Source organism: Mya arenaria, chromosome 1 (assembly GCF_026914265.1).
Source record: "Mya arenaria isolate MELC-2E11 chromosome 1, ASM2691426v1".
Lineage (NCBI taxonomy): Eukaryota > Metazoa > Mollusca > Bivalvia > Myida > Myidae > Mya > Mya arenaria.
This window is the reverse complement of record NC_069122.1, coordinates 948,223-963,147: the sequence shown is the minus strand read 5'-3', so window position 1 is coordinate 963,147 and position 14,925 is coordinate 948,223. Positions and strand designations below refer to the sequence as shown.

The following is a 14,925-nucleotide window of genomic DNA, read 5'->3' as shown; positions in this document are numbered from 1 at the left end:
TGTAATGTCCCAGAGTAGTTACTGGATATTCCTCTCAATTCTTTTTAGTTTGTTTGTAGAAATAGAAACTGTCTGTTTATGTATATACTTCATTTATCAACAAAGATTTTCGATTTCCCTCAAGAAAAGTAACATTTATAATTAACCAACCATTACAATAGAAGATCAGCACGCGATTATAAGGCGGACAGGCCTTCTTACTATCAATCAACTATTACAAAAACATAAGCGGTGTATTGTTAATATTGATTACTGTTTTGATAAGGCTTGTCGCTGCGGGAATTAAGGCTTGTCACTGCGGGAATTAAGGCATGTTGGTGCGGGAATTAAGGCATGTCGGTGTGATAAGCGTGTGTCGGTAATAAGCCTTTCCTTATGAAGAGAGGTTGGCCCCGACAAGTCATAAAGGACTGGCGGAAACGCTAATGTTTAAGTAGCCAACACATTGAAGCATGTTGCCTGGTGACCCCATAACTTGTAGAAATTATTTGAAAGGGTTGAACGTGATGATTACCTATACAGCCAAACCACGTTGGCTGGAACTCGCTTTGCCCGATTTCCTCGTCGGCTCTTACTGGATGTAAAGGACCTATTTCCTTGAAGTAATCTTGCATGACTCAAATTTTTCTGAGGCTCCAGGTATTTTCGCCAGTCCCTGTTAGTTCGAGCCAACAGAGTTTGACTGTATGTTACATGCGTTACCAAACATACATAACAGATAAAAGTTATTTAAGTTTTGAAATATTCTTCCCTTTTTCGACTGCAATAGTGAAGGGAAATTAAACAACTCTGTAATCTTTCAGTGGAAAAGAGCAAATTTGTAATATGTAATATATTGCAATACCAGGCATCAAAATATTACATAATTGTACATAGATGAGCTTAAAGTGACACTCATTTTTAAAATCAATACATACACATGTATAACAAACATGCATATATAGTGAGTACCGGTAATAAGCTACTTAGAAAATAATAATTACTGTTAACATGATTGTAAACGTGTATTCAATAGCTGAAGAGGCACAAATATTAAATGATTGGTGGGTCCTGACTGGGATCAACTATCGTCTGATAAGGTAGATATACCGTGTTTTATGTACCTTTCTTTCAAATTAAACACTGTATCCTTCATAAAAACTATTGTTTCTGATATTTATTTATCCTTTTTGGTAAATTAAAACAATTGTATTAATTGTGGAATTACGTCTTATTTTGGAGCAAGTGCATCTATAAAGTGGTCAGTGTTAGTCCATTCTTCAGAACCAGACGCCTTTTTGTGGAAAAATGTTTTGTGCTAGAACATTTACTGTTAAATCCGATTCAAGTTATGAAAATAAAGCCTTTATTGATTAGGATTACAGTCATTCAGACACACTACATAGCAATTGGTTATTTGGTTATTTCTATGTATGAACTCTCTGATGTTAATGATGCTGTAAGCTGGGCTATATTTCATGACAAAAATGATCAATAAAAAACAAAAAGGCCATTCCAAATTAATCCTGTTGTTAGCTTCTTCTGATAAGTAGGTCATCAGCATTCAGAATGAAAACACTAATATTCACTTCATTCTTAACATTAGTTCTCATCTGCACAAGTTAATTTGATGTTCAAGTGTATCAAACTGTTCCATCTGTCTCATTTGGATTGCCCCTTGTTGTGTTTCAAATATCGGTCTCTCACACAAACACGCCAAAGTCACCTTGGACCGTGTTCTATTAGGCAAGCATTTACTGTATCCTAGTTAAGTAGCATCATTCCTGCAAACATACTGGACTCTTGCCCCAACTTGTCAGTATTGTAAGGTGTAGCCTGATTTTAGATAATTTCTATAATTAAAGGGCAATAACTCTTGAGTGATTTGAGCAAAATGCCTGGTTATCAAGTCTCTCTGAAATATTATGCCCATACACATTCTGACGAAAGTTGATGATGATTGGACAGATGCATCTAAAGTTATTGTTTGGACAAGATACTGGACGCTGTATGCCGCAGGTGAAACTAAAATAAGAAATGAGTCACAAAATATTTGAAGAAACGTTAAATCTTCCTAATGCACATATATGTACCTTTATGCTTTTATAAATTATTTAATTGATAAAATCCAGTATAAAGAAATTGGTTGAAAGAGATTGATAGATTAAGAATTATTCTTCAATGGCATTTTTAAAGTTTTTTTTAGCCGGGTAGGTCGGTGAAATCAGTGAAAGACACTACATATACAATCTATTTGATATGGCCGTGCTCAGTGGAGAAGTTCTTTTTCATCCAGAATTCTTCCGATACATACAGTTATATTTTATGATCACTATTTATATAGTATCTAACAAGCAGAAGAATGCAGACAAATCAATCATAAACACTATAATAATCATATGCTAGAGACATGTAAGCTGATTGATTTCTGTTGCCATGGTGTTTGAAAGGCAAATATTCTATATTGATCTATTTATTTGTTTATATATACTTATTTATTAAGAAATTAAATAAGTCTGACTTATTGCGAAGACAAGTTGACAAAAAGGAGAACTTGGTTAAAAAACTTATGCTAAAGTAAAATACAGAACATAAACATGAATATTTCAAAGTAAACAATTTTATGCTCCAATGTTTTAAAATTCTTCCAAAATAACAAATTGTATATATGTTTCATAAAACCCTATGAAGTCTTCTGTCACTGCCGTGTAGTGGACATGGTCTATCTGCAGACTTGGAGGAACCATGTTCGAATCCTGGTGCCCACAGCATCACTTCTTCAGCTCTTTTTAATTTTCTTATTTTCTTTTTCATCATTATCTTTGTAAGACTTAGTTCATGTTTGATATGTTTTTTGAATTTTTCAGAAAAGTTTTTCGCTTGAATACAAGAAAAATCCATCTTGTGTGACTTTTAGTGTTGTATAAGAGGTGAACAACATTATATGACTAAGAATTTTTTAAAATACAAATAATAATAGTACAGAATAGTACACTGCATTGTACTTTACTTTATTATCCACAGAGTTTGAAAAAGTAAGCAGACAGCTTATGATTAGCAACCCAAATATTCTTTCTATGTTTTTTTTTTTAATAAAGCAAAAACATCAATAGAAATAATCATTTATTCATAGATGAATGCAGAGGCCCTAACCTGGTTGGTAAATCATTTAAATTTTCAGTTTAAATTTTCACCAATATTCAATTAACTAGAATTTTGTGCATATTTTATATGTCAGGATCATCATTGGTTCATTGTTGAACCAAATCTTTCCGTTATAATTTATGAGCCATAGTTCATACAAATGTTTTCAAATAGATTCAATACCTTTTTACAAAGACTTAAAATAGTAAAATATCACATCAAATCAATTACATTGTATTGCATCTTTTCCTGACATATCTTCAAAAAAGCATGGAACATGGCTGTATATTAAAAGTAAACATTTGAAAGAAAGTTGATATGCCTTTTCTAGATCATTTCCATGAACCAACCATTGATTGGTCAAGGGATATCTTCAAATCATGGGCCTGAATCATGGATGGCTTGAATTAACAATGTGAATCTAGTTAAACTTTGAAAATTTTATGGACCATAACTCTGGAATAACTTTTGCGATCTCCTTGTTGCTTTTTATGATAATATACGATCCCAATTACCACATGCTTAAATAAGATTGTATAAGAAATGCTTGAGTATGAATGGATAAACTTGATCAGTTTTTGACAATTTAAGGGCCATAACTCCGGAGTGAATAGTGTTGCCCTGGCTGTTGATCAAATTAGTTTCAGATTTGATGCCCTTAACATTGTAAGCCATTGTAGCAGAGATTGGACAACTAAAGCTCAAATAAGAAATCAGTCAAAATTTTGACAATTAATAACCCATACTCCAGAGTTAATATTGCAATAATTGGCTGTCAGTCAAATTTGACGCACATAAACATTGTGAACAAGTTTTGGAAAGACGGGATAAAAGATGCTCAAGTAACAGAGTGGACAAAGTAAAATTGTTTCAAATTTCACACATAAATGGCAATAACTCCAAATTCATTAATTTTAATTGACTGTTGATTGAACTCAGTGCAGAAATTACTCCCATAAACATTGTAGCAAAGTTTGGTAAAGACTGAATAAGAAATTGTGACGATTCCAGGGCCATAACTTTGAACTGAAATGTGTGATATGACTGTTCATTTAAGTCAAGATAGTATACCAATCAAGATTGGAAAACAATTACAAAAGTTAGAGAGTTGAAATGGACATGTCACGGTGTTGATGATGACACAGACAATGACAATGATGACATGGACATCAATGATGCCAGACAACATGATCCCTACATGTCTGCACACTTATGAAGGAGACATAAAATGGACAGTAACAATGAATAAGAATTACCATAAATACCAAAGAATACCCTAATTATGCCACTTTAAATTTTCCTGTTGTGCATGATCCATTCTCTAGTTTGCAAGTTTATTTTCAAAGATTCCAGTTCATGATAAAATGACAGCATGAGCGTATGAGACAGAACATCCATAATCCAAACAAAGCTATTTTAAAAGAAAAGAACATGCAATATACAATTAATTATACAAAGAAAAAAGAAAAAGGGAGAGACATATATCTAACAATACTTTAAACAAACATGACTTTTGTGTGATATAATAAGATAAGAACAACTCTTACTGCTCTTTCCATTAAGGACATATGTATTGATAGCATTAAAACATATTTAATATTTCTTTTACAAACTGACATAATACTATATTCTTCACCTGATAAAAAAATATTGGACATATATAAATATGTTTATATTTCTACTTTGATTTCTTTGATTATTGTTTATTCGTGCTGTCAACTGATACATTTATAACACTCACGTTCCGGTACTTAACAGTACATTATTACTCTTATCCACGAGATACTTAGTAAAGATGCCAAGGATTTATAATATTTTGACACTTAAGAGATCTGATGTCAGTGATTATTTTGTGACACTCAACAGAAATAACGTCCCTGATTATTCTGTGGCACTCAAAAGGAATGACATATCAGCCCCTGGGGTAAACTCCACTGGTTCTTTTCCCCTGCAATATAGACATATGATATAACTGATCAGTTGGCTTGCATACAATCTACAGTGTTACCTATACAGAAATTGGCATTTTTTAGGTTCTTGTTGTCATTTTGCAAAATTGCCTTTTCGTACTAATGGGAAATCCAATAGTCACATTTTGTATGATAATAAGCACAATCATGACCTATTGTGTTGCAATTAAATCCCATAACCATGGCTCAAATAGTTGTTCAGTTATGCAGTCTCTTACCCTATACTATGTTAAAGGACAAACAATGTTGTCCATTAATTTGGTGGTGGTCTTATTAACATCGTTAGATTCTATTTTATCAATGAAAGTATCACAAGATCACCTCCTACTTTTATTCTTTTTGGGGATAAAAATTCATTTCAAAAAGCAACAACTTAACAGCTAGATGAGATAAAAATATTTGAGTTTACAAGTAGAACTTTAATTAATTTGTGACCTTAAATTGTTATTTATAACAAATATTGAATCCACAATAATTTATCATAGGGTTTTTAATTCAGAATCAAATTAATTTGTTACTGATCTAGATCAAAATGTTATCTCACTGTTTAAAAACATTTGGAAATCCATAGCTTCCCTTCTTAAAAAAGTTTGTTAAATACACATTAAATAAGTAATAAATCTCCATTAAATGCAGCGATATTGGCAACATATTGTATTTGTAAGCATATTTTTTCTTTCCAAGTAAATCATAAACTAGAAAAAAGAGCACTTCTTGTGACTGAAGCGCAATCATTCTGCACTAAAAGCATATTTAAAGCGCATTAATGCATTTAAGTGCATTTGATTGTGTAAAAAGTGCATATTTCCTCCGTTTAAAGGGTGTTTTTTAGCTTTGTTAAAGCGCATTATTTCTACATTAAAAGCATTTTTTTTTCTTTATTGGAGTGCACTTTGGTAAAAGCATATTATTTTTTGAGAAGGGGCTTGGTTGCTTTTGTACCTGACAAACAGCCTTGCATCTGTTTTTCCCCTCAACGTGGCTTTATCACCCTCGACATGCAGAATACAGCCCTCTCTTAGACCCTGCAATAAAAGTCCAGGCAGTCTTAAATGGTTAAACATATCAAGCAATATATTAATGATTAAATTTCTTTAATTTATCTTTTAAACATATTTTATTAGACCACAAGAAAATCCATTCAAAGAAAAATATCAATTTTAATATAGTTGAAACTTCAATTTAGGTTTATTGTGAAGAGAGTAATATGGATCATGCTTCAGTGTTTCTTGAGTGAAAACCTACCCTAGAATGCATAAGAAATAGCCATCAGTCTGACTATTAAAACATCCACAGTTCATGCATGGAGTTCAAACCATCAGTCTTATGGGTGAGAGATACTAATAGCTAACCTAGCCTTCCTTCTTGAAAGACCATTAAAACATCCACAGTGGCATTCAAACCTACAGTCCTCTTGGTGAGAGACCCAAACCTGGGGTTCAAACCAACAGTCCTCTTGGTGGGAGACACAAACCTGGGTTTCAAACCAACAGTCCTCTTGGTGGGAGACCCAAACCTAGGGTTCAAACCAACAGTCCTCTTGGTGAGAGACCAAAACCTGGGGTTCAAACCAACAGTCCTCTTGGTGGGAGACCCAAACCTAGGGTTCAAACCAACAGTCCTCTTGGTGGGAGACACAAACCTGGGTTTCAAACCAACAGTCCTCTTGGTGGGAGACCCAAACCTAGGGTTCAAACCAACAGTCCTCTTGGTGAGAGACCAAAACCTGGGGTTCAAACCAACAGTCCCCTTGGTGGGAGACCCAAACCTAGGGTTCAAACCAACAGTCCTCTTGGTGGGAGACCCAAACCTAGGGTTCAAACCAACAGTCCTCTTGGTGAGAGACCAAAACCTGGGGTTCAAACCAACAGTCCTCTTGGTGGGAGACCCAAACCTAGGGTTCAAACCAACAGTCCTCTTGGTGAGAGACCAAAACCTGGGGTTCAAACCAACAGTCCCCTTGGTGAGAGACCAAAACCTGGGGTTCAAACCAACAGTCCTCTTGGTGAGAGACCAAAACCTACGGTTCAAACCAACAGTCCTCTTGGTGAGAGACCCAAACCTACGGTTCAAACCAACAGTCCTCTTGGTGAGAGACCCAAACCTAGGGTTCAAACCAACAGTCCTCTTGGTGAGAGACCCAAACCTAGGGTTCAAACCAACAGTCCTCTTGATGAGAGACCGAAACCTAAGTTAGTCATCAAAATTGAACATTCAGATGAAGTAGACTCCAGTTCTATATCAATTAAGTTCCTGGCTTAAACTATTGTAACAAGCCTAGTTTTGTAAAAAAATGAATGAAAAGGCCTCATTCATGTTACCAGAGTACGAGTCTTGATGGCTTGTACTTACTTTTACCACCTACAAAATTAACATGAAGCTGGATATCTTGCAACTGACCAAAAATGAGAATCTAATGGATAACTTTGACCACTTCTGACAAGTGACCTGGTGGAGCTTAGCTCCCTTTAGCGTCATGTTAATTTAACAGTCATGTAAAACATCTTACTCACCAGTACCGGCATTTCTACATACTTATGGTTCTGTTTGATCCTCTGTTCTCTTACTTACCAGGACTGGTAGGGTATCTGCATACTCGTGGATCTGCTTGATCCTCTGTTCCCTTACTTACCAGGACTGGGGATTGGGGGGGGGGGGGGTGGAAATCTGCATACACGTGGTACTGCTTGATCCTCTGTTCTCTTACTTACCAGGACTGGAGGGGTATCTGCACATACTCGTGGTACTGCTTGATCCTCTGTTTTCTTACTTACCAGGACTGGGGGGGTATTTGCATACTCAGGGTACTGCTTGATCCTCTGTTCTCTTACTTACCAAGACTGGAGGGGTATCTGCATACTCATGGTACTGCTTGATCCTCTGTTCTCTTGTCTCCTGTAGAACATAATGCACATGATGACCTGAATGCTTGACAAAACATTAATATTTTACATGATAGCTTTAACATATTGTAGCATTAAATGTTTCTACTTTAATTACAATTACCAAACCCCATTTGTTCTCATACAAATAACAACAATAACACTGCATATTACAAGCCATAAATGAATTTTCTGCCTCATTACTTCATTGCACTAATAAACATTTTTGCTTAAATGCACCAATCCTTACCCCCATGTGTTTGCTGTCAGGGTTAGGATCCAGATAGTGAGGGTTTATGTTGAATGGCACGAGCGCGAGAGCCTCAAATGAAGGTGGGTACACAATCGGCATGTCATTGGTTGTGTTAATGCTGACTGTAGAAACATTGGTACCAGCACTGGAGCCGATGTAGGGAATTCCATCCTCCAGCACACGCTTTCGTATTTCGACTACAACTTTCTCATCATACAGAGTCTTCAGAAGCCGAAAGGTATTTCCTCCACCTACGTGAAGTTTATAATTATAATAATAGATTACTACAATTTCAATTATCAAATATGTATTACAATCTATTTTCATATGATTCGAAAACTCTTTTTGGCCTTTTTCACCAAGATCCTAGGAGCTTACCTGCACCTGGACAGAAATTCAACAGGAGTACTGAGGGACCATTTCACCAAGATCCTAGGAGCTTACCTGCACCTGGACAGAAATTCAACAGGAGTACTGAGGGACCATTTCACCAAGATCCTAGGTGCTTACCTGCACCTGGACAGAAATTCAACAGGAGTACTGAGGGACCATTTCTCCAAGATGCTAGGAGCTTACCTGCACCTGGACAGAAATTCAACAGGAGTACTGAGGGACCATTTCACCAAGATGCTAGGAGCTTACCTGCATCTGGACAGAAATTCAACAGGAGTACTGAGGGACCATTTCACCAAGACCCTAGGAGCTTACCTGCATCTGGACAGAAATTCAACAGGAGTACTGAGGGACCATTTCTCCAAGATGCTAGGAACTTACCTGCACCTGGACAGAAATTCAACAGGAGTACTGAGGGACCATTTCTCCAAGATGCTAGGAACTTACCTGCACCTGGACAGAAATTCAACAGGAGTACTGAGGGACCATTTCTCCAAGATGCTAGGAACTTACCTGCATCTGGACAGAAATTCAACAGGAGTACTGAGGGACCATTTCTCCAAGATGCTAGGAACTTACCTGCACCTGGACAGAAATTCAACAGGAGTACTGAGGGACCATTTCACCAAGATGCTAGGAACTTACCTGCATCTGGACAGAAATTCAACAGGAGTACTGAGGGACCATTTCACCAAGATGCTAGGAACTTACCTTCACCTGGACAGAAATTCAACAGGAGTACTGAGGGACCATTTCACCAAGATGCTAGGAACTTACCTGCACCTGGACAGAAATTCAACAGGAGTACTGAGGGACCATTTCACCAAGATGCTAGGAACTTACCTGCACCTGGACAGAAATTCAACAGGAGTACTGAGGGACCATTTCACCAAGATGCTAGGTGCTTACCTGCACCTGGACAGAAACTCAACAGGAGTACTGAGGGACCATTTCACCAAGATGCTAGGAACTTACATGCACCTGGACAGAAATTCAACAGGAGTACTGAGGGACCATTTCTCCAAGATGCTAGGTGCTTACCTGCACCTGGACAGAAATTCAACAGGAGTACTGAGGGACCATTTCACCAAGATGCTAGGAACTTACCTGCACCTGGACAGAAATTCAACAGGAGTACTGAGGGACCATTTCTCCAAGATGCTAGGTGCTTACCTGCACCTGGACAGAAATTCAACAGGAGTGCTGAGGGACCATTTCTCCAAGATGCTAGGAACTTACCTGCACCTGGACAGAAATTCAACAGGAGTACTGAGGGACCATTTCTCCAAGATGCTAGGAACTTACCTGCACCTGGACAGAAATTCAACAGGAGTACTGAGGGACCATTTCACCAAGATCCTAGGAGCTTACCTGCACCTGGACAGAAATTCAACAGGAGTACTGAGGGACCATTTCACCAAGATCCTAGGTGCTTACCTGCACCTGGACAGAAATTCAACAGGAGTACTGAGGGACCATTTCTCCAAGATCCTAGGAACTTACCTGCACCTGGACAGAAATTCAACAGGAGTACTGAGGGACCATTTCACCAAGATCCTAGGTGCTTACCTGCACCTGACAGAAATTCAACAGGAGTACTGAGGGACCATTTCACCAAGATGCTAGGAACTTACCTGCACCTGGACAGAAATTCAACAGGAGTAATGAGGGACCATTTCACCAAGATGCTAGGAACTTACCTGCACCTGGACAGAAATTCAACAGGAGTACTGAGGGACCATTTCACCAAGATCCTAGGAGCTTACCTGCACCTGGACAGAAATTCAACAGGAGTACTGAGGGACCATTTCACCAAGATCCTAGGAGCTTACCTGCACCTGGACAGAAATTCAACAGGAGTACTGAGGGACCATTTCACCAAGATCCTAGGAGCTTACCTGCACCTGAAAGAAATTCAACAGGAGTCTTGAGGGACCATTTCACCAAGATGCTAGGAACTTACCTGCACCTGGACAGAAATTCAACAGGAGTACTGAGGGACCATTTCACCAAGATCCTAGGAGCTTATCTGCACCTGGACAGAAATTCAACAGGAGTACTGAGGGACCATTTCTCCAAGATGCTAGGAGCTTACCTGCACCTGGACAGAAATTCAACAGGAGTACTGAGGGACCATTTCACCAAGATCCTAGGAGCTTACCTGCACCCGGACAGAAATTCAACAGGAGTACTGAGGGACCATTTCACCAAAATGCTAGGAACTTACCTGCATCTGGACAGAAATTCAACAGGAGTACTGAGGGACCATTTCACCAAGATGCTAGGAGCTTACCTGCACCTGGACAGAAATTCAACAGGAGTACTGAGGGACCATTTCACCATGATGCTAGGTGCAATTTCATACCAGAGTACTGGGGGCCACTTCATCAAAAACCCTATGAGTGATATCATGCTCAGTAGAGATTGCTACAGGAGTACTGGGGGCCATTAATTTTATCAAGAATACTAGGAGCAATATCATACTCATGACTCAGGAGAGAATTTCAACTACTCTTCCACAAGCAAACAGTTCCTAGGATTCATGAGGAAAGTAACCCTAAATGTATGCAAGCTTTTAGTCTCCCAAGATTGAATATAGCACTGAACAAATAAACTTTCATACAGTCCTGTTTAGTTTTGAAATATATTCTTTACTGTTTTTAAAAACAGGAGGTACAAACCACATCAGGCATGAAAGATTTCCTATGAGAAATACATAACCTCCAAGTATCATTATGCATGGAAACAAGTACATGATGTACATGATAACTTAATACTTAGAATAACAGACCAATGAATATGGCCTCTGCCTTTCGCACAGCCTCGATGGCACTTGGTTTCTCATGTATGCTGTCTAGTCCATATCCTGAAAGAAAAGACGATATTATCAAGATGATGTACTGACTGTCACTTGACCAGATCAAGTTCTTGTTGACTGTGTCGAACAAATATTTTACATGCAAATGTTCCATCAAGGACATAACAGAAATGTATAAATGTACTTTTCACCTGTTTTAGCAGAGGTCAACTTTCACCAACTTCCCAACTGAAAGATGTAAATTTGTTTGCCAAAAAATCATTTTGAATAAATAGGTTGATGCTTTTGTGTTTATGTCACCAGGTCTCTTCTCTTCCCAATTTATTATATTGTTTATCATGTAACACCAAATACACTTTCCATATTTTATTCATTTCATAATCATATTATTGTGAGGTGTATATTTTATAAAGTCACTTTGCTATGTCACACTTAATTCATAATCCACTCTATTCGTTAACTTTGTATCTTAACCTTTTCTCTCCACTGAGGGCCTTACAAGAACTGTCTACCATTTACTTTACAACATACAGTTTCTTTTTATGCCACGCTCATATAACGTTATCAAATTCTTAACATAATTAGGTTCTCGATCGTAACAAAGATGCATGATATAAATATTTACTAACACTGTGCATAGTTTTTCTGCTGTCTGAGGACAAAAGGGTAATAAATTTTTGTTTTGTTGGCCAATGGCAAAAGTATGGTTTAAAGAATTGTTTTCTGTTAAGTAGAACAACTGCTTTCCAAGTTTCATTCAATTAATTATAGAAGATACAGTTTGTCCAGTAATTAAGAACAAGTCTAGCAGGTGTCTGTAACTGATATTTCAAAGACTATGATTTACCCACTTGACTTTAACAATACATAGTAATTAGTATCTATGATTTCCACATGTGGCCAGTTGCAAACAAATGCTTAAGCTATTCATATTTCCCAATTCATTTTCTTTGAGAAACACATAAATAATCATAAACATTTATAATTCTTTGACATTATCATATTTAATTTTCCAAATTTGAAGCTTTTAACCATTTAAATTTCCCAAAGTTGGCCAACCATGGTGCGTAGGAGCTGGGGCCACAATATTCTGGCTTGTAACAGCAATGGGGCCGCGAATATTTGATACCGATTTTCTTAATAATCGTATTTTTAATAAAGCTTCGTGCATATAGATCAATACCAGTCTGACACGATATTGAATAAACAGGTCACCATGTCATAATTAAACCTGTGACCATCTAGCTAATTGGCAGTGAATGGCGTGAAAACATTCGGCGGATTATTAAAGACGAGTAAGAGGAAGAAGAGGCAAAAGACAATAATTATTTGTATCGTTTTTGATCTTTCAAAAACTGTAGTTCATTGTGATAATTGAAATTACTTGTTAAAATAGAATTGTCATTAAATAGCCAGCAATATGTTACTGTATTATTTCAAACTCGTTACATTAAAGTTTGACTTGCAAATGGACGTTCCAAATCGGCCTAAAAGTTTTAAATTTCCAAAGAGATATTTTGGCAGTAAAAAAACTGAACACATGCCATTCAACTCGCAATGGTTCCAAAGTCACTCGTTGTTTCACTATGAAGAGGTAAACTGCGCTAATTTGTTATTTAACATACATTGTGAAACTGCGCAAATATGAATAAATGCTACTAAACGATAATAGTTTTATATCTATCAACTATTTTAACTGAAAAAGGTTTAGATAAAAACATGAAAATAAAACCTGAACCCACTGGAAATCGAGTTTTTCAATGCTTAAAATTGAAAAAAATATTGACGGTAGGAGACACCCCTCCCGAGCCCAACCCTTCCGCAGCCCAAATGTCAATTTCCTTCTTACTCGCCCTTATTTGCTGAAAAAGCCCTGCGTATTATACATTTATATATACAATATACATCTGTTACTAATTATGGAAGTTGTGAAAAGAAGTTTGTTTATTTCCCCATCCCCATTTCCATGGTCATAAGTGAGTCTGGTGGAGGTGCCCGGCCACCTTGTCAGCCAATAAGATTTCCTTTGGGTACTATGGGCTCAACCACAGCATAAGGCACCATTCTTAGATAGCCTCATGCCATTAAGCATGGTATATTTAATGTAAAAAATGTCTTAACCACTGTTAAATAATTGATTAATTAAAGCCATACATTATTAAGAATATTAACTTTATACGGAAAAGATATGAAAAGTTTTACCCATTTCGGTATATGCCTTCCTGGCTGTGGATGCATAGTTATCTCTGTCTTGTAGGGCATAAGGCACAAACAGAACAGTCTTCACTTTACTGCAATCAAAATGGGCATGTGGATTAGGGATGGTCTGACAGCCAAATTGAGAACCTGCATAGCAATGAATAAAAAAGGTTGTTGCATATTGTGGTAGCCTCCACCCGCTTATACAAGAGTCTGATTGATGGGTAAAAGAATATATATAACACAAATATAATTAAACAGATAAAATGTTCAAAGTGAAAGTAGAAAATCTGATATTATTCATGTTTCTTTCACAATCACAATTTGACTTACTCTGTCAAAAAATATTTGATGGTGTCTTTGCAATGGTCAAGATATCCACTGCCATGCAATGTTGAATTGGAAATTAAAAGAAGTCTTCTCATGGTTCTAATTGTATATTGCAACTAAGCCTTATTGTTTGTCAGGTTTTCCCGAAAAAAAACTCCCCACCGGAACAGGAAATAAATAAAGTATAATAACGCTCGGGAGTGTTCAGTCTTTATCCTTAACTTCCGGTAAAAGTTGATCTGAGCTGAGCGCGAAATTTCAAAACATAAACAAAATTGTTGATTTTTTAAAATGATTCGGTAATTTTAATCTTTTAGATTCATTATTTTGAATTTTAATTTAATAACTCTATATATTTATATATTGACCAAGGTTAGGTAGAACGAAAACCAGTCTAAGGCGAACTTGTATGTACGAAGGGAAAAACAAACACGTTGTATGTATTTGTATGTATTTCTTTAGACCTTGCGATCAAGGATAACCCGTGAAAGTGCAAGCACTTATTTCCAACGGGGTCCTTTGTTTTTGCTGAAGGGACAGCACGCTGAAGAGACAGTGGTGGGATACAAGGAAGTCCGGGTGCGAGACCCTAGCTCTTTTTCGAAGAGACCCCTTGGTTCTTTTACGTGCTCGGTGTAAAGCACCGATACACGGGGTACAACTTTCCTGGGTTAAACCAGTACTGAGTACACCACTTTTCCAAGCACTACCCTTTAAATGCCAAGCGCCAGGCAATGGAGCTACTTGTACCAACTTTTAACGTCTTTTGGTATGACGCGGCCAGGGATCGAACCCACAACCTCCCGCTCCGTAGGCGGACGCTTATCCACTAGGCCACGGAGACGGTTAAATTGACGTTGATTGAATAAAAAAAGGGCATTTATTCAAAATGCCATAAAAGTGTTCTAAACAAATATGTATACACATGTAGTTTTTCCAAGAGATCAAATATATATA

The 14,925-nt window shown here is 37.1% G+C and overlaps 1 protein-coding gene across 1 annotated transcript; it reads right to left on the bottom strand.

Annotated features, from left to right (window-relative positions):
- Positions 1 to 3,089: 3,089 nt before the first annotated feature.
- LOC128236803 (alpha-aspartyl dipeptidase-like) lies at positions 3,090 to 14,132 on the bottom strand. Its single transcript, XM_052951917.1, has 7 exons — positions 13,972 to 14,132; positions 13,642 to 13,730; positions 11,413 to 11,487; positions 8,226 to 8,479; positions 7,929 to 7,988; positions 6,036 to 6,118; positions 3,090 to 5,071 (listed from the first exon to the last, which is right to left on the bottom strand). Exons 1-7 carry the CDS (start codon positions 14,061 to 14,063, stop codon positions 5,005 to 5,007), a joined length of 720 nt encoding a protein of 239 aa, XP_052807877.1. The 5' UTR covers positions 14,064 to 14,132; the 3' UTR covers positions 3,090 to 5,004.
- Between the last annotated feature and the right edge of the window lie 793 nt (positions 14,133 to 14,925).